General features: G+C 45.7%; 1 protein-coding gene across 3 annotated transcripts in view; it reads left to right on the forward strand.

Annotated features, from left to right (window-relative positions):
• Positions 1-26,658, forward strand: part of RGL1 (ral guanine nucleotide dissociation stimulator like 1) — a 247,887-nt gene that overhangs the window by 136,249 nt on the left and 84,980 nt on the right. For all 3 annotated transcript variants that reach the window (XM_084792400.1, XM_084792401.1, XM_084792402.1), the window contains one exon: positions 270-380. In XM_084792400.1, coding sequence (XP_084648526.1) covers positions 270-380 — 111 coding nt within the window. The remainder of the gene's footprint in view (positions 1-269; positions 381-26,658) is intronic.

Below are 26,658 nucleotides of genomic sequence, written 5' to 3' on the forward strand. Positions count from 1 at the left end.
TAGGAAAAGTAACTGAAGAGGAGAAGTCGGAGGATCCTGATACCGCAGGAAAGGGCTGCAGGCCAAGAAAATCTCAGCCTCATCTATTGCAGTGTGTCTTGTATCGCGCTGATTGGAATATTTATTCCGAACAGCCTGTCTTAGGCTCTGAGTGCTGCTGTGAGCTGGGAAGCAGCTGGGGTAGATTGTGGTGAGCAGAGAGGGAAGAAAACAGCAACAGCACACACAAACGACCCTCTTTTTCTTTCTCTTTTTCCCATCCTTGGCAGAGCTCGATTCAGGACTGGGGTGAAGAGGTAGAGGAAGGAGCTGTTTACCATGTCACCCTCAAAAGAGTCCAGATTCAACAGGCGGCCAATAAAGGAGCGAGATGGCTGGGGGTGAGTAGAGCGTCCAAGATCGCTAACTCGGAATTTCAGTGTCTGCTCTTCTGTGAATATCTTTATTATTTAGCCAAGGCAGCCTTTTCCCCGCTCCTTTTTCTCCCCTTTGGTCTTAAAAAGGAAACTGCTGATGGCCAAGTGTTTGCACTAGCTGCACAGATCTGTTTTAGTATTTGGTGTTTTCCAAAGCATCTTCCCTGAGTTTGTCAATAATTCAGAGCCTTCCGGAAACGTCCTGAGGTATTTGGCAAACAGATTAGGGGGTGGTGTGGTAAAAGATGAAAGACACACAGAACTAGCCAGTAAGCACTGCCATAGCCCACTGTGCCCAAAAAGGCGTCTTTTTCTCTCTCTACGCCCTATGTATGTATTGATGCTGACAGCCAATCCTTATTCCCAGAAACTCAGAATGCACAAGCAACAGGCCATTCAAACCTGCTTCCTTTGAAGGGTGGGAGTTCTCCCATTGTGACCTTCTTTCTGTAGCATAGGAATAGGAAGATGCATACTTGTATTGGGGTTATGTAGAGTATATGGGGCCTGTAGAGTATGGGGTAGGGAGCAGACACTTGGAAAAAGCTGCTTCCCATGAACTCTTGGGGATGGTCATATGAGTTCGTAATTTGTTCAATGAATCTTTCAACACATCCCAAATGAAGGGACTGTGCAAGACAGAAAGCCCGGCCATGGGACCATGGTGGACAGGGACATGTGGGGGAATGAAGGAATTCTTCAGTTGGAGAGAGGAAAGTAGTTACAAATAACATAGAAACCTGAGAAGGAACATAGCGGTGGCCAAAGAGGGACAAAATGGGGAAGGGGTTTCCTTGGCTTCATTAGAGCCATGCCAGCACTTGTGGGTGATGGCCTCCAAAGCAGTGAGGAACAAACGCATACTTGCATTGAAACTTATTGACCTTAGCTCCAGAACACTCAAGGTTTGGAGCAGTGTTCCCAGGTAGAGTGTGGAGTATCCAGGGCTTCTTGGGAGGAGCAGAGGCAACATGGCTTGTAAGTCTCAGAGTCGAAGTCAGGAAGCCGGGAGCCATGTCTTCCTCTGCCACGGCTGCTGACACAGGATCCCCCACTCTCTAAATCCCCCAGTTGACCTTCCTGACCTCCCTTAGCTCGGGACTTCCCTGCTACTATGCTTGGGTTAGGATACTTCTGACTGGGACAGTAAGTTGTTGGGGACACTGAAGATGTGGCCTACAAAGTTAGGAACTTTCTTGGTGAAAAATAGAGGTCTTTATTTATTACCAAGCAGGTGCCTTACTCAGAACATGACCCTAGAATTAACTGTTGAAGAGTTCTGACAAGTTGCTGTGTTGCTTTTGGATGGCTTTGGGTGTGTGTACACATTATTTAAATGTTATGTACATATTATCTAAATGACTCTTAAGCTCTGAACCAGTTGTCTTCAAACAGCCTTTGCATTTTCTGGCGTTGGGTAGTCCTGACCATCTGGAACTCGCTTTGTAGACCAGGCTGGCTTTGAACTCGTGCCTCTGCCTCCCAAGTGCTGGGATTAAAGGCGTGCGCCACCACCACCTGGCTGTTCTCATCTTTCTAATGATACAAGTGTTGCATGGGTGGCAGTGTTAGTGTCTAGCCTGACATGGTAGCAGTGAATGTAGTAGGAGCAATAGAGGGGACCCCAATAAACTGTCGCTAGCTTAAGATATTGATAGTCACTTAGTGATTCTTAACAGCTAGTCTGGTCATTGGACTCCACTTCTCTTCTTGTCCTACCCTTCCCCATAGCCTTATGCAGAGTTCAGAGGGGTTGGCTCTGAGTTAAACAGCAGATCTGAAATACTGAGACCCATCAGCTAAGATTGCTTCTGATTCGTAGAGGAGCCCTGCCCTCTTCCCGTTTAAACAAGTGACTCAGTGACACCACATTACTCATCAAAAGTCAGTTCTTAGAACTCTCCGCCTTGAATGCCACTTGCTTTCTTGTCTTAGGTGTCCTGTGGGGAAGCTCTGGTTTTTGTCCTTGAAAATCCCAGACTTAATTTAATATGACTCAACCAATTGAGCCATAGGAATTATGAAATCTTTTTCTTTGGGACCTAGTTGGCTTCCTAGTGTTTGTTTTCCTACATTCCAGTAACCTATTCAGAATTCATCAAAGTGAGCAATTTTAGAGTTAATGGGGTTGAGTAAGGTGAAGAAGGTGCTTCATGCACACTGGACTCTGACAACAGCTTTATGGGGAAGGTGGCATTGTGATGCTCTCTTTCTTGTACGTACAAGGAAAATAAAGCCTAGTGATTTGCTCACTTCCTTGCTTTTGGGGTCATATGGCTATGAAATAGTTGAGGCTGGACTTATACACAGGTGATTAGCTCTTTGCTGTAAGAACTGCCTGGAGCTTTAAGGCTGTCTCCATAGCACTCGAGGATAACGTTGGTGTGCACGAGCAAGGAGACTTACGGTATGCTTCCCCCAAAGATCATTCCTGGTGCAGGATCTGAGAAGGGTAGCCTTCTGGCCTTCGGTATGCTTTGAATGATAACCTGAGCTTCTAAATTATAAGATGTATTATGACGATGTATATCTTACTGATAAATTTGCCCCATAGGGTGCATAAAGTGTGACACCCAAAGAAATGCGTATGAGGTCCTCTAGATGTGAGTGTAGTCACAGTCTCGCCAGTGTGTCTGTAGTGCCCTTCCTCTCTTCCTAGCACTCAGGAGGTAAAGGCAGGAACATCAAGAACACAAAGTTATCCTCTGGGACATAGTGATTCCAAGTCAGTCCGAGGTATATAAACCCCTATCTAAACAACAACAACAACAACAACAACAACAGCAACAACACTCCCCAAACCAAGTCTCAAAAGAAGGAGTATACTTTTTCTGTTTTCTAGTGCTAAGATCTCAGGATAATTAATATTCAGTTCTAGGAAGTACAACTGCATAATTACACATTGGGTCCGGAAAGATGGCTTAGCAGTTAAGAGCACTTACTGCTCTTGCAGAGAACCTGGCTTTGGCTCCCAGCTCCCACACGATGCCTCACAACCGTCTGTAACTCCAGTTCCAGGAGCATCCAGTGCCCTCCTCTGACCTCAGTGGGCACCAGGCACACATGTAATGTACAAACCTGTATGCAGGTGAAACTCATACACATAAAATAAGACAAAACATTCATAAAAAGGTCAAAATAATTATACATTCCTGGATATGAAGTATATAAACCAAAACACTTAAGTCATACTATTTTATTTTGTTTCTTAAATTTGTGCTTCGTTTGTGATCGTTTGAGGAAAGCCCTATGTCAGTGTTCCTAAAACAGTTACCAAGTGTGATCCAGGCCTGGTTTGCTCAGGCATGCAGTGGTAGTCTTGCTCATGGTCGATGTGGGTATGTTGACAATAGCACTGAAATTTTGACCTGTCTTTTCTTTACATTTTATCGATCCACAGCTCTCACAGGAGAGTGGCTCCAGTCATGTCACAGAATCATAAAAGCCTGAGAATGGAGGAGACGTTAGAGGTTAATATCATCTAATTCTCTTAGATTGTAGCATTTTGGAGGGGCAAACGGTCAGCTTTTGTTATTTGTCTTTGATACCAGCACTGTGGCATCCATCCACAGTGACAAGAACACATGAGTTGCAAACTCCCAGTGTTCTCGGAAGCAGTGTTAGACAAAGTCCTGGAAGAGACAGAAGAAAAGAATTTAGGGAAGGAGCTGTGGAGTCTTGAAAAAATGTGTCACACTCAGGATAAGCTTGACATCGGGTTGTTCGTTAGGCTTTGCTTTGCTTGGCCTTGGGGCCGTGGGCTGCGTCAGGGGATAATCTCTCGGTTTTTCTCACTCCTATACTTCTGTAGTCATGTGACTCTGAGGTATGGCCCTGGGGCCTCCTTCCCAGTGTCCAGTGCGTGTCACACTCTTGCACACGTCAGCCCTTGATGAGTTGTTGTTAGGATGAGTTGAAAATGTTGATAGGTAAGGAGACTGGCAATAAAACGGTTAAAGAGAAGAGGATAGACTAGAGAAATTAAGACATGGAACACCCATATAGATCCAGGGTATAGGTGAGCTGGGGCCCACCTTTGGGTTTGGGAGTGCCTTGGTAGGTAAGTGGCAGTGGCATCTGGGTAAGTCATTCCTTCTCTCGGTTAACGCTCTCTGCACGGACTCTACGTGGTAGCTCAGTGGTGTTGCTGCACACATGTGTTCAATGTGGGGAAATTCATTGAGCTGTCAGCTATCTTCGACTCTGAGACTCTTCTTTGAACCTCCCAGGGAGGGTGAGCTGTGCCTTTTTGTGTTCCAGAGCATTCTGGCCTCTCGTTACGTGTTTACCTCATGCTGCTGTAATTGTCTGTTTGTTTATATTCCGCTCTGGCTAATACCTTGTAACTACAGCCAGTAAATGCTTGGTGAATGCATAAGCCATGCTTTGTCCTTCTTTGGGGACTCATATTGCCTTGATAAATATGAATGTATGGTTGCTTCTCATCTAAAATCAAATCTCCGTGACAGTGTGGGCCTGTGAGGAGGAGCAGAGGGGCAGGGGAGCGAGAAAAACCAATTAGGTAATGATTATAGCTGTCTTAACATTGTTTCTGGAACAGAGCAAGGCACACACAAAGACAGTGATTATTCTTTTTAACAAAAAATAAAATTTCCCAGTGTCCTTTAAAACCACGAGCTCCGATTGTGCCTGCCTACTTGTGGACCACTGGAGAAAGAAGGGCAACACACGAGTTAAAAAGTATTGGCAAGCGTTACAATTATGTGTGGTTGGAAAGAGCAAGAGTGGGATTTTAGAATTGAAAGGAGATAAGCCCCAAGGAGCCTCTGGTTTACTGTTGGTCATCCTTGTTTTCATCTAGGAAAACAGGCCTCGGGTTAAGCTATTCATGTCTGTTGGAATGTTTAATTTAGGCTTTAGAAAGTAAAGCTCAAATTTTAGCTTTAACTTTAGCCGAAAACTAAGCAACTGGTGTTTTTCATTTTAACCTTGGAAACATGTTTCTCAAATAATTAGCCCAATAATAGGGTAGCCTGTGCCAACCAAGAAGCGACAGGCCGTTAGAACTGCCCGAGATGCTGCTATCTCATCATTGCGTATTATTGCTTTTAAAATCTCTCGGGGTCTGAGTAAGCACCATGTGATACCTAATTAAGAATATCCATTTCAGTTTGTCAATCCAGAGAATACTGTATTTAGCTTTAAAAAAAAAAAAGCATGTCTAGGGCCTGGAGAGATGGCTCGGTGGTTAAGAGCACTGGCTGCTCTTCCTGATGATCTGGGTTTGGTTCACAGCACTACATGGTACCCCACAACCCTCTATAGCTCCAGTCCCAGAGGGGCCATCACCCTCTCTTGGCCTCTTTGGATACTGCATGCATGTGGTGGACAAACATGCAAGCAAAACGGACATACATAAAAATCATAAATAAAATGTTTACAAATACTAAAAAAGTCTACTTCTAGCAAATAAGAGCAGTATAAACCTTAGAAGTATAGTAACTCTACTTATACTTAAAATATACCTTCTATTTCTATTGCAGACATATTTCTTTCTTCTCTAAAGCTATAAGGTACGAGCCCCTCGGACTTTTACATTAGAACATGAAGAAGAGAGATAAGCTTGTTGTTGGAATCTGTTGGTGTGCTGGCCTGTTTCCATCTCATTTATCCCCAGCATGTATTTCCTCTTAAACGTTCCTCTTCTAAATCCTCAGGCTTCACTGTAACTGTCATAAATATGCCTCATTAGAATATGCAAAAACGGCAAATGAAACATCTCCGCCACAACGTGTTTCGGCCAGAAAGACTGATTTCCATAAAGAAAAGTATTGGACACAGGAAGAGATTGTGAAAGTTGCTTCATTCTCTTAGAGAAGTGGAGCCAGCAGCCTGTCTCCGGCTGGCCAATGGCTGTTCATCCTGTCTCTGGCTAGCCAATGGGTGTGACTGGCTCCACAGAGTTGATGTGGAGTTCTCTGGAGTTTCTGGGTCATTTGTGGGTAAGCACACTCCATGTGAGACCTCTTGCTGATCTTGTATATTGCCTGCGTCTGTCACGTGTATTTATTTGAGCCAGTTAAATAGCATGCTAAATACAAGGATACAGAGTTCCGTAAACGGCTTTCTTCTAAAAAAGGGTTACAAGCCAGAGAGACAGAAAGTCAAGTTAATCCCAGTATGTTGTGGTAGATCTGATGTCCATGTGGGATCATGGATGAGACGGGCGGTGGGCTGCCCAGGCACGCTCCATGGCAGAAAGGGCTTTTCAGTGGAGGGCCACGGCTCAGGAGGAACTTACAGGCAGTCTTAGTGCCCCGAGAGACACACTTCTGTCGGGGAGCACGGCATGTGAGGAGGAGGGAGGCCAGCGATGAGATTTCCACATGAGGCTCAGCCTGGGGAAGAGGCCAGAAATTGGTGGGGAAGTGACAAGAGATGGTTCTGGCATTGGGAGCCATGGTTGTCAGCCGTGGGGTCGGTAAGCTCTGGAACCGGAGTTGTGCTATTACAGGGACAATCAGTGAAAGGTTTTAAACAGGGCGGTGTGGCCAGATTTGCGTTTTCGAGTGATGACAGACTTCGAGGGAGGAGGCATTGGAAGGAAGCCAGACTGCAGCAAGGGGACCCCAGAGGAGGCTTGCGTCGTAATGTGGTGAGGAAAGGAATGAAGACTTGAAGGGAGACAGCAACAGCAGAGTGAGGAGGACTGTGGCGGGCTGGGAGGAAGGGCACTGGCGTGGGGGCTGGGTGGGGTCCCGTTGGCAGGCCTTGGGCTCCTGGCTCTCCATGCACTGTCCAGACCAAAGCTGGCCTGCTTTCCTGGGGGCAGTGTCACTCCTCTCCTTCAGTCAGAGGTAGCAGGTAACTCACTAGCAGTGCCTCCTATGCCAGGAGGAGAAACTCCAGAGCTGGCTGTGTTTGATGTGTCATGCCCGGAGAGCTAATGTCAGTGTAAGCAGAAAGCTCTGTGTAGTTTCCCAGATCTCAGAGGACGCTGTGCTGTGGGTCTTCTGGTTTTCCCTGCAAAGCAAACATGTTGAATCCGTAGACTGTGGAGGGAGAGTGAATACAGAGCCCAGGGCACTGTGATCACAGAGCTGTATTTTAGATAACAGCATTTAAGCTAATAATCATGTTGTTAGGGGCACGAGACATTTTACAGTTAGGTGTTCTGGTCTTTGTCTTTGTCCCTACTTGGTGTGTAGCCCTCCCTTACACTTTACATCTTGGCTGCTGGCATTCTTGCTCTCAGAGGTTCACTATGATTGCTTGTGTTCTCTCTCTCTCTCTTCTCTCTCTCTCTTTCTCTCTCTCTCTCTTTCTCTCTCTCTCTCTCTGCCTCCATGTTAAAGTATTTTCTCACATTTCGCCCTGCGCCTTGCAGGGTTTATTGTATATTTATACTGTTACTTCACAGCCTCTTCTGGATAATTGATCAAAGCTGGACCTTGACACCCTTGCTTAGCTGTGTGATTATTGAGATTGCCTGACTAACTTTAATCTGAGACCCACCCTTAGTTTGAAAAGAGGGGGGAGGCTACAAACAGAGGACGCACAGGAGGAATACAGATAGAGCAGGCCCACAGCGTTGGTCAGTAGGCCACCACTTAGTCACCTGTTGCAGGAAGCTGTCCGTGTCTGTGCACATGGAGAACAGTGCTCCTCCATGTCCCCTGTAGAACTGCTGCGAAGGCCTGTGCTCTGCCCTGAGGAGTGGGGCTCGGCTGCCATCACTCTCCACACCCACCTTCTCCTTTCTGTTGTTCAGTATGAGTCTTCCGGGTACCAGTAGTGGTAGGTCAGGAAGAGATGGTGTGTTAATGGCTCTAGATAAATGTTTTAACTCATTAAAACAACAACCAAATACCTCATTGGCCCCCACTTACTAGCTTTTTATTGTTCAGCAGAGTCCCTTTATTTGAATTCATTTCAACAGTTACTCTTATCCCATGTGCACAAACTCCCGAAGTTTTCTCTGGTGTGTGTGTGTGTGTGTGTGTGTGTGTGTGTGTGTGTGTGTTGTGTTGTGTTGTGTTTTACTTCCTGCTAATTGAATATTTTTACCTTTTGTAAAAGTGAAGCATAACCATGTCGTTTTTTGCTAACAATGGCTGCTGCTAGTCAGGCCATCACTGAGTCTCTGCCACCCACTTACTAGCGGCTCCTCTCCAGCAGAAGGCCACTGTGCACCTTTGACTCTGTTGCTGCTCCTGGTGGGCAGCCATTGTGGTCTGTCGTCAGGTTTTATTTACAAATTTAAATACAAGAACATTTAATGGATATCGGTAAAAAAAAAAAAATAACTGAGGCTGGACTAGATGCTGGTTAAAAATATAACATTTTATGGTCATTCCTTTCCCCAGTTAAAATTGCAACACTTGAAGTTGTTTATTGAGATAACTGATAGCTCTAAATGGAAAAAGCCAGGAAATCGGAAGCGTTGGGTTAGTTTGCAAAACATAGGGAAAAGACTGGCCGCCTCTGTCCAAAGGTTGACTTCTAATGACAGACACAATAAACAAATTCTTTTTTTAGAAAAAAAAATGACTTAAGCAAGCATTAACGGGGAGAGCTCAGCACCATCAGGGCCTGGGTAAAGGATTAGCACACTGGTCTTTGAACTCTGCTGGGTATTACTAGGAGCTGGCCCCTCCCGCCTGCTCTTCCCTGTCAGGGATATCTCCTGTGGGGGCCTGACGTAGGAAGGCTGTGCTTGGTGCACAGACCTGCTTCACGCTGACTAGACCTAAGAGGTTGCGTCCCCGCTAAGCCTGGGTTCCTGGGCTATGAAGTGGAGGTAATACCAGTGGCTTTCTCAGTGCATTGCTGTGGGGTATAAATGACTCATGTATGTGAGCTGCTTGGCAGAGGGCGTAGGATCTGGTGTACACTTGCTCACTGAGTGGAGGCTCTTGTCAGCTTCCCTCCGCAGAACCCTCTTTGGAGCCCGGCCATGGCACCTCAAAGTGGTCCGTGGCTTTGCTACGTGTTCCTCCTGCAGCCTAGGGTTGTGAGCAAGCAACCCCAGGCTGCTTAGGAAAGTGTATTAAGCACATTCCCAACTTTGTCCTCTCATTTCTGCACCCAATAGCGGAAGGCCCAACCATGGCAGGGGTTAGTAAAATTTGCTTAATCAAATAATACGGTGACTACTTTTTCCTGGTTCTGACCGAAAGCTGTATATAAGTGCTTAAAGGGATTTATTTTGTTCACTGTTTTGTAGGTTTGAGTCTGTCACAGGAGGGAGGGGCCAGAGGAACAGTGTGTAGCAATGTGGACAGGAAACACAAACAAGAACGGCAGGAGAGGTGTGGAGTATCAGATAGAGCCCCAAGTAGGCGTTGCCAGGGACCGCCATCCCAGTCAGGAGGCGTTGCCAGGGACCGCCATCCCAGTCAGACTTCCCCCTCCACAGTGTCACCACCTCCCACAACCAACTCCAGCTTGCCAAATTGCCAGAGCTCTCCTGCTGTAAGGCTTCTGGAAACAGCTTCTCAGACACACCCAACCCATCCGGAGCTCATCAAGATTAACCCTTAGGAATGTCTAGTGTTATCTCTGTCCAGCCATCTCTACAATGAAAAACCAGCTTCTCCTTAGGATCCAATATTTTGCATTTCAGTTTCAGTTTCCTGCAGTTTTTCTAAAGTTACTTTGCTCGTGTTATGTTTAAGTTTTGTTTTTGAACCGGGGCTCGTTCAAGAGCAGTTGCTGTTCCTGCAGAGGACTGGCGTTGAGTTCCCAGCGCTCCTGTGGGGGAGGCCCACAGCCGTCCATCACTGTAGCTCTGGGAGAGCCAGCACCCTCTTCTGGCCTCTGCAGGTACCCTCGCACACATACACATCCAGGCACATAAATCTTAAAAAAAAAAAAAAAAGAATAAAAATTTAAAACTACCCAAGATTGGCTGCTGTTCTGTCTGATTTTTCCATCAGCATTTGATATTTCTGATGGACAAACAGAAGGGTAGGAAATAGTCTTATTTCATTATGTTAGACCCTGTTGGACAAAATGTAGGGTGCTAGCAAATTGTGTTCGCAGCATAAATGCCAAGTCCTAAGCTACCACGTGAGATAGTGATAAAAATCTCTCATTGTGCCACCTGCTGGTTACTTAGTACAGAACTTGGGTCCCAAGCCAGTAAAGAACTGAGTGGTTTTAAAACTGTCACATGATTTTTCTTATGGTTCTTCATCTGTAAAATGGAGTGGCACCTGTCTTCTGCTTGTGGGTTTTCTGAAGATCGTTTGAATTAGTTAATGTGTAGCACTAAGTTGTAATACAAACATTTAATTTAAAGACCTTTCTTTTTTCCTTCTCTACTCACCACCCAGGTGCTTGATGGACATGTCCTGCTCATTAGCCCCGCCTCTCTCCCCTCATCCTGTAAAGGGTAGTCTGTATTTTCCTCTTCCACCTGCTGCTTCCCAATGACAGCTTCCACCCCGCCACCCCAGTCCTTATCTCTGTGGGTGGAGCGAGGGCGTAGAGCCCTGGGATTGCCCGTATACCCGTGCTGGGAATAAAGAACCCTTCCTCACAGGATTCTGAAGACAGTTGTGAGCGTACTGCCCAGGAAAGCTTTCTGCCTTTCTCTTTGATGTGCCTTCTCTTGCTGGTACTTTTTAAATTCTTTGCACAGAGAGTGGTGAAATGATCACCAAATGAGCCCTCTTTTTGAAGCTGGTGTGGGATTTGAACTCATGACCTAATGCCAGGGGCAAGAATGTTACTAAGGACCCTCCCACACAGAGGCATTTGAAATACTTCCTTTGAGTAGCCCTGTGGCTGCTCTCTGCGCTTCCTCCCCACCCCCACTCCTTTCCTGCAGCGGCATGCCTGGGCTCCCCATCAGGAGTATGGTTCTAAAGTCCCCCGTCCTCACCACCTCCCCACTTGCTTATCACAGATGCTTCCTTCTTGCTTTCCATCTCTCCCGGGTGAGTTCCTTTTTTTGTTCGTGTTCCTTCCTGTCCTTTCTGGATTTAAAATAGTCTCCAGGGAGGGTCTTTGGCTGGTTGGTCACAAATCTGACCTTCCTTCTATTCAAATGGGTCTCTCTTGAGCATCTTGCGAGCCTGTCCTGCTCACTTGAGACTGTCGCACCCAGGACCCATGCTGTTAACCTGTGCCTATTCTCAGCTGCTTTGTGGAGCTCGCTGACCCTTGTACTCAGAGCTCTAGCTGAAAATTAAGTCTCCTGTGGCAAGATGCTTAATCAGTGACTTGCTCACATTGTTCCTGACAAACACTGAACTCCCTCTCCCCTGCCAACTGCGCGTGGTGCAGAAGGGAGCCGGGGCTGGCACACTGAGTCGGGACTCACTGTGACATTCATCTTTGTGTAAAGTGATGACACTGTATCAGATCAGGCTTAGGAACCAGCTTTCAGATACCATGCTACCCAGGGCGTCCTATCCTGGAGTGGGGTTCCTGCTGTCCTGTCTCCACTGAACTGTCTTTTGGCGGGGCTCATGTTGCCTAATGTTTCTCCATGTGCTGCCTTTACGTGAGGTTGGAAGACTATGCTATTCCTTACAAAAGTAGCTTCCTACCCAGCGTTGACTGAGACAGACCCAAGTGAATATGCGCTCTATGATACTACTTGGCAAACTTTGATGACTGGTGACAGTGACTCAGGCCTCTGCCCCTAACCTGTGCAGGGTCCAGCAAGAGAGATGAGAGGTTCTGCTACAAGCCGTGCCAGGTAGAACATGATCTCGAAGATTCCCATTCATCTGGCCCTCTAGCTCCCTGCATGGTGAGCGCCATAGACTTCATTATACGGAGTGAAGTTCACGGCCAGATTCATTCTTCCTTCTGGTGATGCCTATGCCATCGTGTCTGCCTACCAGGCTTCCAGTCCAACAGACTGATGACCAGCTCTATTACCTTACAAATCAGCTCAGACGCCAGCTTTCATCTGCTAGTTTCCCGATGTCTTCTGGATTTATCACCTTTTTTGGGCGTGCGGGGTGTTCTTATCATTTACCAAAAGCCCTGTTGCGGCCCTTGTCACATTGGTAATTTTTGTCTAGCCAAGGACTTGCTGCATTAGCCAAGCCTGGCCTCAGACTCCCTGAGTAGCCCAGGCTGGTTGTGACCTACTGCTTTTCCTACTTCAGCTTGGGGAGGGCTGAGCTCACAGATGTGTACCATCGTCTTTGGCCCTTCCGTGTATTAGTAGGTTTCCTTCACCCTATTCGAGTGCCTGGAGGCTTTGATCACATCTCATTAATCTTTGTGTTCCCCAAACCTGGGACATTGCCTGAGCTGTTACCTGAGATGTTTACTCAGTAGCGTCTATTTTCATGTTTGTTTGTTGGTTTGAGACAGAGTCCATCTACTTAGCCCAGGTTGTCATGGAACTAAACAGTGCATAGTTAATGGTAAGCTACTATATGCTGCTCAGTGTCAGTTTTTGAAACAAGCAGGAAACATTGAATAAGTAAGCCAGGTTAGATCTACAACTTCCCATCCAGCTCACTATACAGCTGGGGGAGGGGATGTTGCCTTTGCGACATTTTTATTACTGCTGTTTCTGCACATGATCTCGTGAAGTGATGGTGAGCCTTCTAGATACGTGGGCTGCCATAGAATTCAGACTTCAACTATACACTTCCTAGATACAATGGTTTGAGTCATGAGTCACATATGGACCGCTAGGAACTTCATGTCTGCTCTGAGTTCCAAAGTCGCCCTACTTAGGGTTTTTATCTATTTTACATATCTGATAGCTGAGGTCTGTAATTTTCTTCAAATTTATATGAACCGAGTATCAAGCTGCTCTGGCTTTACTTGGCTGACTACGTTTATTCAGAGGGATCTGGCACCCTCTGTGTACACAGTGCAGGGCGTGGGTGTAATTCAGCCTCATGCTGAGATGGATGTTGGAGGCCTGCGGTGTGGCCACTTTCTGAGGGGTGCTCCTCTCCTCAGGACTCACTGGCCAAGAAGAGACAAAGGGAAATGCAGCTCGTGTGCTGGAGCATTGGCCTAGTATGCAAAAGGCTCTCGGGTCTATCCCCTGCACTGTACAAGCCAGGGATCCCAGGACTTGAGAGGTGGTGGCAGGGGTCGAAGTTCAAGATCACCTTTCCTCCGCTGCAGGGCTTTATGGGAGTTTGAGCCCAGCTTGGGCTACAGAAATGATAACATGTTCTCTGTCTGGTTCATTTTCCCAGTGAGACTCAAACCCCTTTGCTTTCCAGACCTGCACACTTTCCTCTACTCTATTAACTTTTAAAGGAATGTTGCAGCTGTTTTGAACGAGAAAAGATGCCCTCCATAATCTTATCATGTGTGTGTGTGTGTGTGTGTGTCTGTGTGTGTGTGTGTGTCTGTGTGTGTGTGTGTGTGTGTCTGTGTGTGTGTGTGTTATGTTTGTCTGTAGCCCTGGTCTCCCTCTGTAACCCTGGCTGGCTTGGACCTCTCAGAGATCTGCCTGCCTTTACCCCTAAGTGCTGGGCTTAAAGGCCAGTTGCCCCCATCCCCCACCATTACAGTCCTTCCTGTTGCTGACTGCCACCTTGTCTGTATTCGTTGGTACTCTTTGATATAGCTGCCGTTGGGATTTCTATTCAGCTTGGTGATCAGCAAATATTATTTTCAGGACAAGTTCTTGAAAATCTACTCTCTGAGTTGTCTGTGACATTTGTTATGTTTCTGATCCTCAGGATCCACTTCCCCAGCCCCATAGCTTTCTGACTTTGTCTTTGAGGCCTTTCAAGGTGATAATGCCTGTTACTGGTTTACAAGCCTCCTTTCTGGTCTTTTCTTCGTGAAATTCCAGGCCTTTATCAGGGCTCTGGAGCCTGTGGAGGAGCTGGGGGCTGATAGCGGCAGCGTGGGATGAGGGCACATGACCGAATGCACAGGGGATTCCGTAGGAGTGGGTGGTGCCTTCCTTCTGCTCCACACAGCACCGTGGGGGGGAATGGGCGGCCGGATATGGGACCAGACTCCCTAGGGCTGCGCTGACCCATGGAGCCTCCAGAGCTCTTGAAATGACTTCCCTTGGACTGACTGTCTGCCCATGCAAAGTCCACTTCCAGATTTGAAGATCTGATGATATAAAGTATTGTAGTGAGCTTATGGAAAATGGTGATATTCTGGGTGTGATAGGTTAAATAACATATTGTTAAAATTAATAAAAACATGTTTCTTTTCACCATTTTAAATGTGGCACTTACAGAACTTACCCACAGCAGTGTATTTTCTTTGGACAGTGTTGTTCTCGGACCTTAGTGTTCAAAATGCAGGTTGTGGGGCCTCAAATAAATTCAGTGGTTAAGAAAACAGTTTAAAAATATTTTATCAATTTACTCATATTACATCTCAATTGTTAGCCCATTCCTTGTATCTTCCCATTCCTCCCTCCCTCCCACTTCCTCCCTACACCCCTCCCCTATGTCTGTGACTGAGGGGGACCTCCTCCCCCTGTATATGCTCATAGGGTATCGAGTCTCTTCTTGGTGAGCTGTTATCTTTCCTCTGAGTGCCACCAGGCCTCCCCATCAAGGGAATGTAGTAAAAAGTGGGGCACCAGAATTTGTATGAAAGTCAGATCTCACTCTCCACTCAATGGTGGAGAATGTCCTGTCCATCGACTAGGTCTGAGTAGGGGTTCGAAGTTTACTGCCTATATTTTCCTTGGCTGGTGCCATAGTTTGAGCAGGACCCCAGGACCCAGATCTGCCCGTCCTAATGTTCTTCTTGTAGGTTTCCAGGACCCTTTGGATCCTTCTATTTCCCCATTCTCCCATGCTTCTCTCACCCACAGTCTCAATAGGATGTCCTCCCCTCTGACCCACTTTCCTGGTAAGTAATATCTTCCATGGGACATGCCCCTTGGGCTAGTGTCTCAGTATAAGTGAGTATATACCATTTGTCTCTTTTTGCTTCTGGGTGAACTCACTCATTATGATAATTTCTAGTTCAATCCATTTGTCCACAAATTTCGGAAATTCCTTGTTTTTAATAGCTGAGTAGTATTCCATAGTGTAAGTGTACCACAGTTTCTTTATCCATTCTTCTACTGAGGGACACTTAGGCTGTTTCCATGTTCTGGCTATTATGAATAAGGCCTCTATGAACATGGTTGAGCGTATGTCCCTAAGAAAACAGTTTTTAAATTAGGGTAAAATGGACTAGAAATATCATAATGACACTATTGGGAAACTTTGTTTTTAGAATACATGTGTTTAGACCAGGCCCCAGGTAAGATGCGCCTTAAAAACAAAACAACAACAAAACTATGGGAGGGAGGGGGCTGCGATCAGTATCTAAAGTGAATAAATTAATAAATTAAAGAGAAAAAAAAAACCCCAACTGTGAATCATGGTCAGAATGCTTGAGAGTCACTGTTCTGGTGGCTGGCTTAATCTGCAGTTTTACCAGAAGGGCTGATCTGCTCTATCAGAGGGCAGTTTGGTCCCAGGGACATTGTATAGCACTGGGGTCTGAGAGATTGAAGCTGGCCTGGAACTCCTTAGCTTAGCCAGCCCCTGCACGAACAAAGCCTGTACACAGGTGCTCAGGAGACTCCATAGTGAAGGCAACAAGGAACTGCAGTCTGTGGAAGGCGGGTCTGTGAGCTCAGCCCTGAACTACCTCAGGAGTCCGAAAGCGGCCTTTTCAAAATGGTGCCATGGGTGGTGATTCTTCCTAAGAAATGAAGTGTTTCTTAGTGACCTTGGACTCCAGCCAGATTTAATAGATTTTGTTTTGTTTGGTGAGTCAGGAGCCTTTCCTTTCTGTGCTCCATTGACATCTGAGGAGGCAGGCTGGGTGTGGAGAGTGGAGAAACCCAAGAGACTGTTCTAACCAGGATCACAGCAGTCTCTTACAGTACATTAGCTATAGGGGCAGCATATTACAGTACATTAGATATAGGGGCAGCACATTACAGTACATTAGATAGAGGGGCAGTACATTACAGTACATTAGATATAGGGGCAGCACATTACAGTACCTTAGATATAGGGGCAGTACATTACAGTACATTAGATAGAGGGGCAGCACATTACAGTACATTAGATATGGGACAGTACATTACAATACATTAGATATAGGGGCAGCACATTACAGTACATTAGATAGAGGGGCAGCACATTACAGTACATTAGATATGGGACAGTACATTACAATACATTAGATATAGGGGCAGCACATTACAGTACATTAGATATGGGGCAGCACATTACAGTACATTAGATAGAGGGGCAGCATATTACAGTACATTAGATAGAGGGGCAGTACATTACAGTACATTAGATATAGGGGCAGCACATTACAGTACATTAGATATGGGGCAGCACATTACAGTACATTAGATAGAGGGGCAGCACATTACAGTACATTAGATAGAGGGGCAGTACATTACAGTACATTAGATATAGGGGCAGCACATTACAGTACATTAGATATGGGGCAGCACATTACAGTACATTAGATAGAGGGGCAGCATATTACAGTACATTAGATAGAGGGGCAGTACATTACAGTACATTAGATATAGGGGCAGCACATTACAGTACATTAGATATAGGGGCAGCATATTACAGTACATTAGATAGAGGGGCAGCACATTACAGTACATTAGATATAGGGGCAGCACATTACAGTACATTAGATAGAGGGGCAGCACATTACAGTACATTAGATAGAGGGGCAGCACATTACAGTATATTAGATATAGGGGCAGCACATTACAGTACATTAGATATAGGGACAGCACATTAAAACTACATTAGATATAGGGGCAGTACATTACAGTACATTAGATATAGGGGCAGCATAGTATAGTACAATAGATATAGGGGCAGCATATTATAGTACATTAGATATAGGGGCAGCACATTACAGTACATTAGATAGAGGGGCAGCACATTACAGTACATTAGATATAGGGGCAGCACATTACAGTACATTAGATAGAGGGGCAGTACATTACAGTACATTAGATATAGGGGCAGCACATTACAGTACATTAGATATAGGAGCAGCACATTACAGTACATTAGATATAGGGGCAGCACATTACAGTACATTAGATAGAGGGGCAGTACATTACAGTACATTAGATATACGGGCAGCACATTACAGTACATTAGATAGAGGGGCAGTACATTACAGTACATTAGATATAGGGGCAGCACATTACAGTACATTAGATAGAGGGGCAGTACATTACAGTACATTAGATATAGGGGCAGCACATTACAGTACATTAGATATAGGGGCAGCACATTACAGTACATTAGATAGAGGGGCAGCATATTACAGTACATTAGATATAGGAGCAGCACATTACAGTACATTAGATAGAGGGGCAGCACATTACAGTACATTAGATAGAGGGGCAGTACATTACAGTACATTAGATATGGGACAGTACATTACAATACATTAGATATAGGGGCAGCACATTACAGTACATTAGACAGAGGGGCAGCACATTACGGTACATTAGGTAGAGGGGCAGCACATTACAGTACATTAGATATGGGGCATTATGTTACAGCACATTAGATATAGGGGCAGTACATTAAATCACATTAGATATAGGAGTAGTACATTACAGTATATTTGATATAGGTCTGTATGTTTGACTGGGTTCTAAACAAAGGGCACTTACAGCCATGGGGGGCTCCCCTCATAATAAAGTTCATGAGCTTACATGGCCTTGTATTTATTCTGACAGTTGTAAAAATTCTTTTGCGTTGACCCATTTTTTTCTTTCTTAATTAAAAAAAAATCTGGCAGGCAAGAGTAAGAAATGTGAACCACGTGACTAAATGCTTCAGCTCTTTCTCCTGGAACCAAATTCTTTAAAATTATGTCTTAGACACGCTTGATTTTTATAAAACAATTGCCCACAAACATTTGTTCCTGAAGCCTGTAGATTTAGATGGAAGTTGTCTCCAGGAAGGGATCTTAAAGGACAGCATTTAGGAGTCACTGAACTGGAGCTGTCTATGAGCATTTGCCCCCTGAGTTAGGTCACCCTTAGCATGGACCGATGGCCAGACAGTCTTTGCCTCTCCTTCCCTGGATACTTCCAGCCTTGTCAGTAATCACCTAGGGCTTTTGCAGGAGTTGGCCTGAAAGATCTGCAAGTTCCTTTGGAGATAGAAAGTACCAGAATTCCAAGGACAGACTGAACGGGCACCAGGCATTTGAATGGCTACTGATTAAAAGTGTTCATTTGTTCATGGACCTGTTCCTTCAGATCTGAGCCTGTATATAAGCATTGTATGACTTTGGAGCTTTTATACAGTAAGTTTGAAGCCCACCAAGAGTCAAGTTCAGTGTCCCTTTCTGGGGAAGTTTCCCATGGCTCCCCTTGGCACACTGCACGCGGTAGCCAACTGGGCCGTCTTCCTGTGTTACGTTCTTGTCTCTTGTGTCAGTGTCTGAAGTGCCCTGCTTTTCACACCTTCCTCTGGCTAAATTCCGCATTGCTCATTCTGGCTGTCCTGTCACTTTCCCCATGGAGCGGCCTCAGTTTCCCAAAGGTGGATGATGCCCTTCCTCCTCACACCCAAAACGGGCTGACCTGTCTAGTCCGTGTAATCTATTGCTAACTCTCCAGCATTCAGTCATCAGTTTTATGTCAAAAAAAGGGTCAAATGTTGACAGTTTGCATGTAGTTCTGTGTAAAATTAGCCGTGTTCTGAATGGAACTTGATAGGTCTCTTTGTGAATGTGTTACATTCAAGACATGTTCAGCAAAAATTCTCTGATATCTTTTCAGAAGTAGAAATCATTATTATTAAGTCCCACTAAACTGTCTTAGTAGGCCGGTGCTTAGAGAATGGATGCCTTAAACATCTAAATATGGAAATATTTACTTCCACTAAGTGTAATGTTATTAGTCTTAGCCATTTTTTCCCCTAGTTGTTTTCATGATCTTTTATAAATCCTGATTTGGCTACATCTGTGTAGGGGGCCTAGGTTCAGTCCATGCAAGCTCCTTGGTGTGGTGTTTCAGTCTCAGCCAGCCCCTCTGAGCCCTAATTAGTTGGCTATGTTGGTCTTCTTCCGGAGCTCCTGTGACCTCTAGGTCCGTTTCTTCTTTCCCCACCCCTATTTTTCCACAAGTCTCCCTATGCTTCGCCCGATGTTTGGCTGTGTGTCTCAGCATCTGTTTCGAACTGCTGCTGGGCGGAGCCTCTCAGAGGACAACTCTGCTAGGCCTCCTACACGGATGTAGCGAATGGGCAGCTTAGGCTTCATGTGGGTCCTCTAGTAAGGGCTGTCTCTGACGTGGACTCTGTTGCCAGCTTTTTGATCACTTCCCCCTGGAGGGACTGCCTTGCCAGGCCACAGAGGAAGAGGACTTGCTCAGTCCTGATGTGACTTGATGAGCTGGGGTGGGTGGAGAGGGGAGGCTCCCCATTTCTGAGGACTAGGGGAGGGAGAATGGGGAGAGAGGAAGGGAGACTGGGAGGAGAGGAGGGAGGGGGCTGCGGCCAGATGTAAAGTGAATAAGTAAATAAATTAATAAAAAACAAAACAAAGCAGAAATCCTGATTCGGTAAAACAATGGCTCAGCTTGCAGTTCAGTTTGCAGAGCGCTGTGTTATCAGTAACATTGCATCCCCGTGTGGCAGGCTTCGCCCTGGGGTTTGCACTCAGATCTAGCTCCAACTCATACGTGTCCATCCCTAGTGACTGGAGGGGAGAGCAGGGGTGGGATGGCCCTGGCGTCTTTGAGGACTGTGAGCAGGCGCAGGGGGACCAGTGTGCCTCAGCAAAAGGTCATCAGTTTGGTATGACTTTTTCTCATGACATCATGCTAGCTGCTAGTGATCATTGTTTGCACACCAAATGTGGAGTTTGGGCCCCGCCATGGGAATAGCAGCCTATCACTGTGGTCTGCATTTATCCACCTGCCTTTCCCTCCTGTGCTTGCTGCCGCTCTGAGATGCCCAGTGGACTTTCTGCTTCTGTTCCATTCATCAGTGTTGTCGTCACCTCTGTGGAGGCTCTCAGTGCCTGTGGTCTCTAGAGATGGGATATTGCTCACAGGACTAAGTGCTGTTCTTTTTCGTTGGTTCTTTCTTGAACTCCAGTTTCTCCCTTGCTGTGTTGGCCTACCCTCTCTAGCTCAAAAGCCTTTTCCTTGATAGGGAAAGTAGAAGCAGAGATAGGGTGAATAGTTCTGCTTTCCGGCATTATCAGTCCAGATTACCCCACCTTTCAGCAGTGAGGCACACCCTTCCTTATTCTTGCTTCTAGAATAGTTGAAAGAGGTCCTTTAACGGGCTTTCCCCTGTTCACTGTCCATTCTCCTCATGACCGTTAGTGTTCATAGGTCTGCGCTCGGGGTGCATGCTTCTCTAAGCAAGTCTTTCATTACATATTTTAAAACCTTTTAAATTAGTTAATTTATTTTTCTTGCTTGGGAGTTCTTATGGGCATGCCTGTGTACTACTTGTATGTGCCTGGTGCCGGGGGAGAGCAGGAGCGAATGCTGGCATCCCTAGAACTAGAGACAGAGACCTGGATAATCACTGTGTTAAGTTTGCTTTTTGTTACTCCAAAGAAAGACTATGAGAGCAGGTCAACTTTAAAAATGTGTATTTACTTATGCTTATAATGTTTGTCCTAACATTTATTGGTGATCTATAATAACGTGTTTTTATACATATGCATTGCGTGCCGCGCGTGCGCGCACGCGCGCACATACACACACTTTACCATCTCCGGTTCTCCTCCCATTCATACTAATCCACTTTCTCTTCCCAATCAGCTCCCTTCACGACCCTGTTTTACGTGGTGACCTCTGAGTCTTTAGAGTTGCTCCTAGCATCACGGGGCAGGTCTGTTTACAGGAGCTGTGCATCTCAGCAGGGCTAGCCCATGGAAGAAAATGTCTCTCCCTTAGGAACATTAATTGCTTACTAATCCTCAAGGAGAGGTGAGGCCCTCCTCCCCACCTCCATGACAGGGTGCTGCTGGCCTGCATAAAATAAAGAGAAGAGGGGGCCATTAACAGCAACAGAGAAGCTGGCTGGGACTTCTTCATGGTGCTGGGATGGCAGTGACACTCTTACTTGCATTGTGGACTTGTTTTGCTTGCACTGGCTTCCAGACTGGAAACATTCTCTCAGGGCTTAGTGAAGTACGCATAGTTTAACTCTAGGAATGAGGGAGTGACATGAAAAAAATAGAAGAGGGTTGAGAGTTGAGCTTATATTGTCACATTCAGAGGGCCAGAGGGCACAAAGTGGTTAGGATCGGAGTCACAGAGGGTGTAGTTAGGAAAGCTATCATCTACCTGGGTGGCCAAAGTTTTAAGATGTTTAAAATCTTATATGTAATCTAGAGATGAGGACTACCTGTAGGCTTTGAGGTAGTTCAGTTTTTCCTTAAACACACACACACACACACACACACACACACACACACACACACACAAAACACTAAGGACTGTGAAGATGGCTCAGGCAGTTATGCAATGTGCTTCAGAGATGCCCTGCCCCAATATTAAATAATATGCAAGATGACAAAGGGAGACACCTGACATCAACTTTGGGCCTTCACATGTATACATTTGCAGTGTGACGTCACACTTGTAAACATGCATACATACACACACACGTATAGACATATACACAAAAATGAAATGAGTAAGGTGGAGAATAATTGAAGAAGATACTTGACAGTGACTTCCAGCCTTCACCTCCCTACACACACACACACACACGCACTTACACATCAACACACACGCCGACATGTATGCGCACAAACAAAAACCAAGCAAACAAATAAGAAAACCTTAATGCTAATCAAAGGGTCTCTGGAGTAGTGGTGTCCGAGTCAGGCGGGAGAGTAGCATTCTTGATGAACACCATGCCCGCCCTGACTATAGAGCACAGCTACTTACTGCTCCCTCACCATCCAGAAGCAGCAAGTGGGAGGAGCGTGGGCTATGGCTGACACACTCACAGCATCAGCAGGTAAGGCTGTGGAAGGCTGTGCTCAAATGTCACTCTGTGCGCGAGGCTCTCTCTGTCTACTGCTTCATGGACAATTGTTTCCTTTTACCCCATTTCGCCTCACTTTGCCCCAAGAGCCATCACCAGTGTGCTGCTTTCTTCATTTGTGTTTTCACTGGTGATGGCTTTTTCACGTCCCTCCACTAGAATCTAGGTTCCAGGGGCTGAGGGGTTTCTCCCTTCCCTCGCCCACAGCTGTAGCTGTCTGACAGATGGAAGATAGGAGTATCTGTTGAGTGAACGTGTGCAAGAAAAGGACGATGGTTAATGACATGTGTGTCAGAGGCACATGCCACAGGCCTGTTCACGACTGGCAGCCTCATGGGCTGTGAATGAAAAGCTAAACCACATTCAGTATATTTCTACTTCTGAAGGCAGAAAAAGAGCGTATTTTTGAAACATTTCCATCAAAAGAAATGAAACTTTAAAAACACTGGTGTTTGAAGGGCTCTCCCTGTGGGAAAATAACTGCTTACCAAACACTGAATTCCCTGTGGCATAATTTGAATACTACTTCTTTTTTTAAACATTTGTTTTTTTTTTCCCTCAGCTTTATTCACACCCTGAACACCATCTTCCCTGATTTGCTTGGAGGCCCTTTTAAAGGTCTGCTTCCCGCATTGCCTGTACCCAGAGCGTGTGGGGCTGGCTCTCAGCTGCACATGGAAGGAAGAAGCCCCGTGGATTCCTAGGCTCTCTGTGCTCTGTTGTGTGGTGCCCGTGGCGCACCTGGGCCTCTCAGGTCCTTTTTAGAAAAATTAATCGATAAGTGTTTCTAAGTGTCTGGAGAGGGTCTATCAGGTCATACAAGTAGATTTGGAAAATGCTATGATTTCCTCAATTAAAGCACAGCTCTTTGGTGGACTGAGTCTTGCTTTTCTGAGCCTCTTACCCTCCCCATTGCTGGCTCTTAAACTTTAAAAAACAAACAAACAAACAAACATTTTTTTCTCTCTTTTCCTGCCATTATTTCTGTGGGGCACAACAGCTATGTACATGATTTCCCTGGCTCAAAATAATTTTACCTTTTTAACCTTAAAAGCTAGAGAAGTGACCAAGGGAAGCTTTTGAATGTGAAGGGCAGGCCTCCCAACTCCTCCGATTAGAATGACAGAGCAGTGTGGCTTTGGTGGCAGGCAGTCGCACAGCTCCATCGGTTACATAACGGAATGGTCACTCAGCACAGATATTGGAATCCCTCACCCAAGACTGTGGTGTCCACTTGCAGAGACAGGGCTTTCTTTGTCTTCAGCAAGGCAGCAGCTCGTGGTTATTAGCTTAGCTAGTAAGTTAAATCGCATTCCTGGGAAGAAAAATGCTGCAACTTTTCTTTCTTTCTTTTTTTTTTTTTTAAAGTGGGAGGGGAGGATGCCTATTTGAAAATCCAAACATACAATTACTGCTGGCGACATGGCCATTACACTTCTTTGACAACTTGTGTTTTGTTAGATTTAGACAGTTATAATTTTCCACAATCTCATGACCTCCATCATGTTAATATGAGAGCTAAATATTTGAAGGGTTCAGTGGGAGTGGGGAGGAAATGAAAAGGTTATGGGCATTAAATATGATCAAAATGCAATATATGCCTAAAGAATTAAAAATTTACCTTCAAATGATTTTAGTAATTATTTGAACAGGTATTACAGCCAGATATTTGGTAGTTGCCTACAATGGTGCTTCGGTTTGGATAGGGTTCCTCCAGGGCTTGGTCTCAGGGTGCTGATGTTGGGAGGTCGCTTAGAACCCTTAAGGCATAGAGCTCAGTCGGAGATGTGCAGCTCCTTGAAGGAGCCTCCCTTTGAAGGGGTTAAGGTCACTGTTGTAGGATCCAGGTTCTTGTGTGAGTGAAGCCACTGCAGGAGCCAGCCCGTCTCCCCAGGCCACTCTCGCTTCCTGTTTGGAGATGATGCTTGTCACTGTGTTGGTGTCTTGCCCTCAAGGTCCTCACTGGAGCTGAGCTGAGGCTGGCACTTTGCCCTCAGATCTCCAGAACTGTGAGCTAAATACTATCTGTCCCTTATGAGGTTAGCCTGCCTGCGCTAACCTCCTAATAAAAGCCTAGCTGAGGCAGATGCTGTTTCTTCCCTCCCATTCCCCAATAAGGGGGAGTTTTTATATAGGATCCAGATTTGTGTTTCATTTACGATCTGCCCACATGGAGTAGCTCTTGATACCTCAGGAGAGTCTGACCTTGCCAGTATCATTGTCTGCAAAATGCAATCGATGTGAGGTTCTGATGAGACTGTATAGAGGGAGTCTCTGAATGTTGGAAAAGGTCACACAAATAAAAGTGGTAGTGTTATCTGAAATTTACCAGTCAGATGCAAACCTGTACGGGGAGTCGGCTCATGTGTATGCCCTCTCGTCTGTTCCAGTTGGGACCAGTTCAAAGCATATGTACACTTATATTCTGAGTAAAACTGCTGCCAGGCAATGACTGAAAAGAAAACTAACGTCCCTTATTCAAGGTAAAGAAGAAGGGGGGCTGGAGAAGAGAGGAATAATGCAGAAATTCTAGAAGTGGGCACCATGGCCACCATGCCCTGGAAAGGCAGATTTCTTTTCCTCTCTGGTCATTGGTTTCTTTTTCATCATCCTTGGAATTCACCTGGCCTGGTGCTGTGACTCTGGTCAGTAATGTTTGTTATAGTGACGTGGGCCCAAGTGCTCACCCAGCCTGAGTTACAGCATTTTGGTAACTGCACTATAGTAGGTGAGGAGTGAGGCACATAGCTCACCTTTTACAAGTACCCATGGTGACTCTAACATTAGAGATTGTGGTACTCCACATTTGGAGGTACTGTGCTCCTGTCATCTCTTGGCTTTATGCAGCTCATCCTCCCTGGAGAGTCTACAGTCTAGAGCCATGTGATTATGACACACACCTATTTGTACTCTCTGTTCATGCGGACATATTCACCTGCTTATAGCCCCCTACTGTTTCCCAAACATGAACAGGTTCAAGATCAAAGTCCTCCCGGCTGACACCGTAGAAGATGTTTGGGTGCAGTATTTTTTCAGTTATAAAGACTTACTGAAAAAAAAAAAAAAAGAAAAGAAAAAGAAAAAGAAAGAAGAGTTACTACAAGCCCTTAGAACCTGGCTGGGGAAAGGGGCAGTTAAAGGTTTCAAACAAGATCCTGACTTCCTCTGTGTGACTGTTGTGTGTGTGTGTGTGTGTGTGTGTGTGTGTGTGTGTGTGTGTGTGTGTGTCTGTGTGTGTGTGTCTGTGTGTGTCTGTGTGTGATGCTGAATGCTGTTTGGTAGGCCAACACCACACAAGTACATTTGTTGCAGTGTGTTTATTCACACTCACGTCCTGGGGCTGGTGGGTTTGATTGTACAGTCGTTCTTCTGACACTCCCACTTGGAACGGGAAGAAATCAAGCAAGTAAGTGTAGGGTGCCACTCTGCTTTCAGATCGAGCCACCAGCTCGGTGGCACGTACAGCTGACAGAACAGTGAGAGCAATGTGCCTCTCAGAGTCCAAAAGTTTGATTCAGCATCTCCATCTTGATAGGAAAGGAATTCTGGAGGAAAAAAAAAATCACATGAGTTTAGTCATTTTTAGTTATGATAATGAACTATAGACCTGACCAGTCTCAAAAACCACTGAGAACAATCATTTCAGCAGCTGCACTGCAGTTCTCCATTTCTGTGAAGGGAATACATCAGCTTACTTTGTTTACCTATGATTTTTAGTTTAGATTTTTGTATTTTTTCATGTGATTTGTGGAGTCTCTTATGCCTTGCATAGATATTTGAAAGATAATGCCGACTTTAATTACCCCATGTGTTCTCCATTCCTTACTGCAAACAGTAATAGAGCACTCAGTGCATGGCAAGACCCATCATGACCTGAGACAGAGCCTGGGATGAGACAGCCAGGGTTGCTGCTGCTGTTTGTAGATAGTATGTGAAGTGGTCTGGTGTGTGGGTGGGGGAGGGGTAACGTGGATTCTGTGACCGTGGAGGGATGTGGGTGCAGGGAGTGACTTGTGTAGATGCTGCCTGGTCATAAGAAGGAGTGAGGAGCCATCCAGGAGACCTTGATTGGCTTTCAGAGCATGGAAGGAGCCAGTGCAGAGCTCTGGAGGCCTGAAGGAGCCTACTGCATTTTAGGAACGACATGCCGGTCACTGAGTGAGCCTGGGGCTCAGGGAAGGAAGTGGATGGTTGTGTGGTGAAGGTCAAGCGAACAGTTGGAAGTGGCCTTGGGAGTTCTAGCAGAAAGGCTGGATCGTTTCCAGGTGTCATGGAAAGCAAAA

Source organism: Acomys minous (genome assembly GCF_964271855.1).
Source record: "Acomys minous genome assembly, chromosome: 1".
Taxonomy (NCBI): Eukaryota; Metazoa; Chordata; class Mammalia; order Rodentia; family Muridae; genus Acomys; species Acomys minous.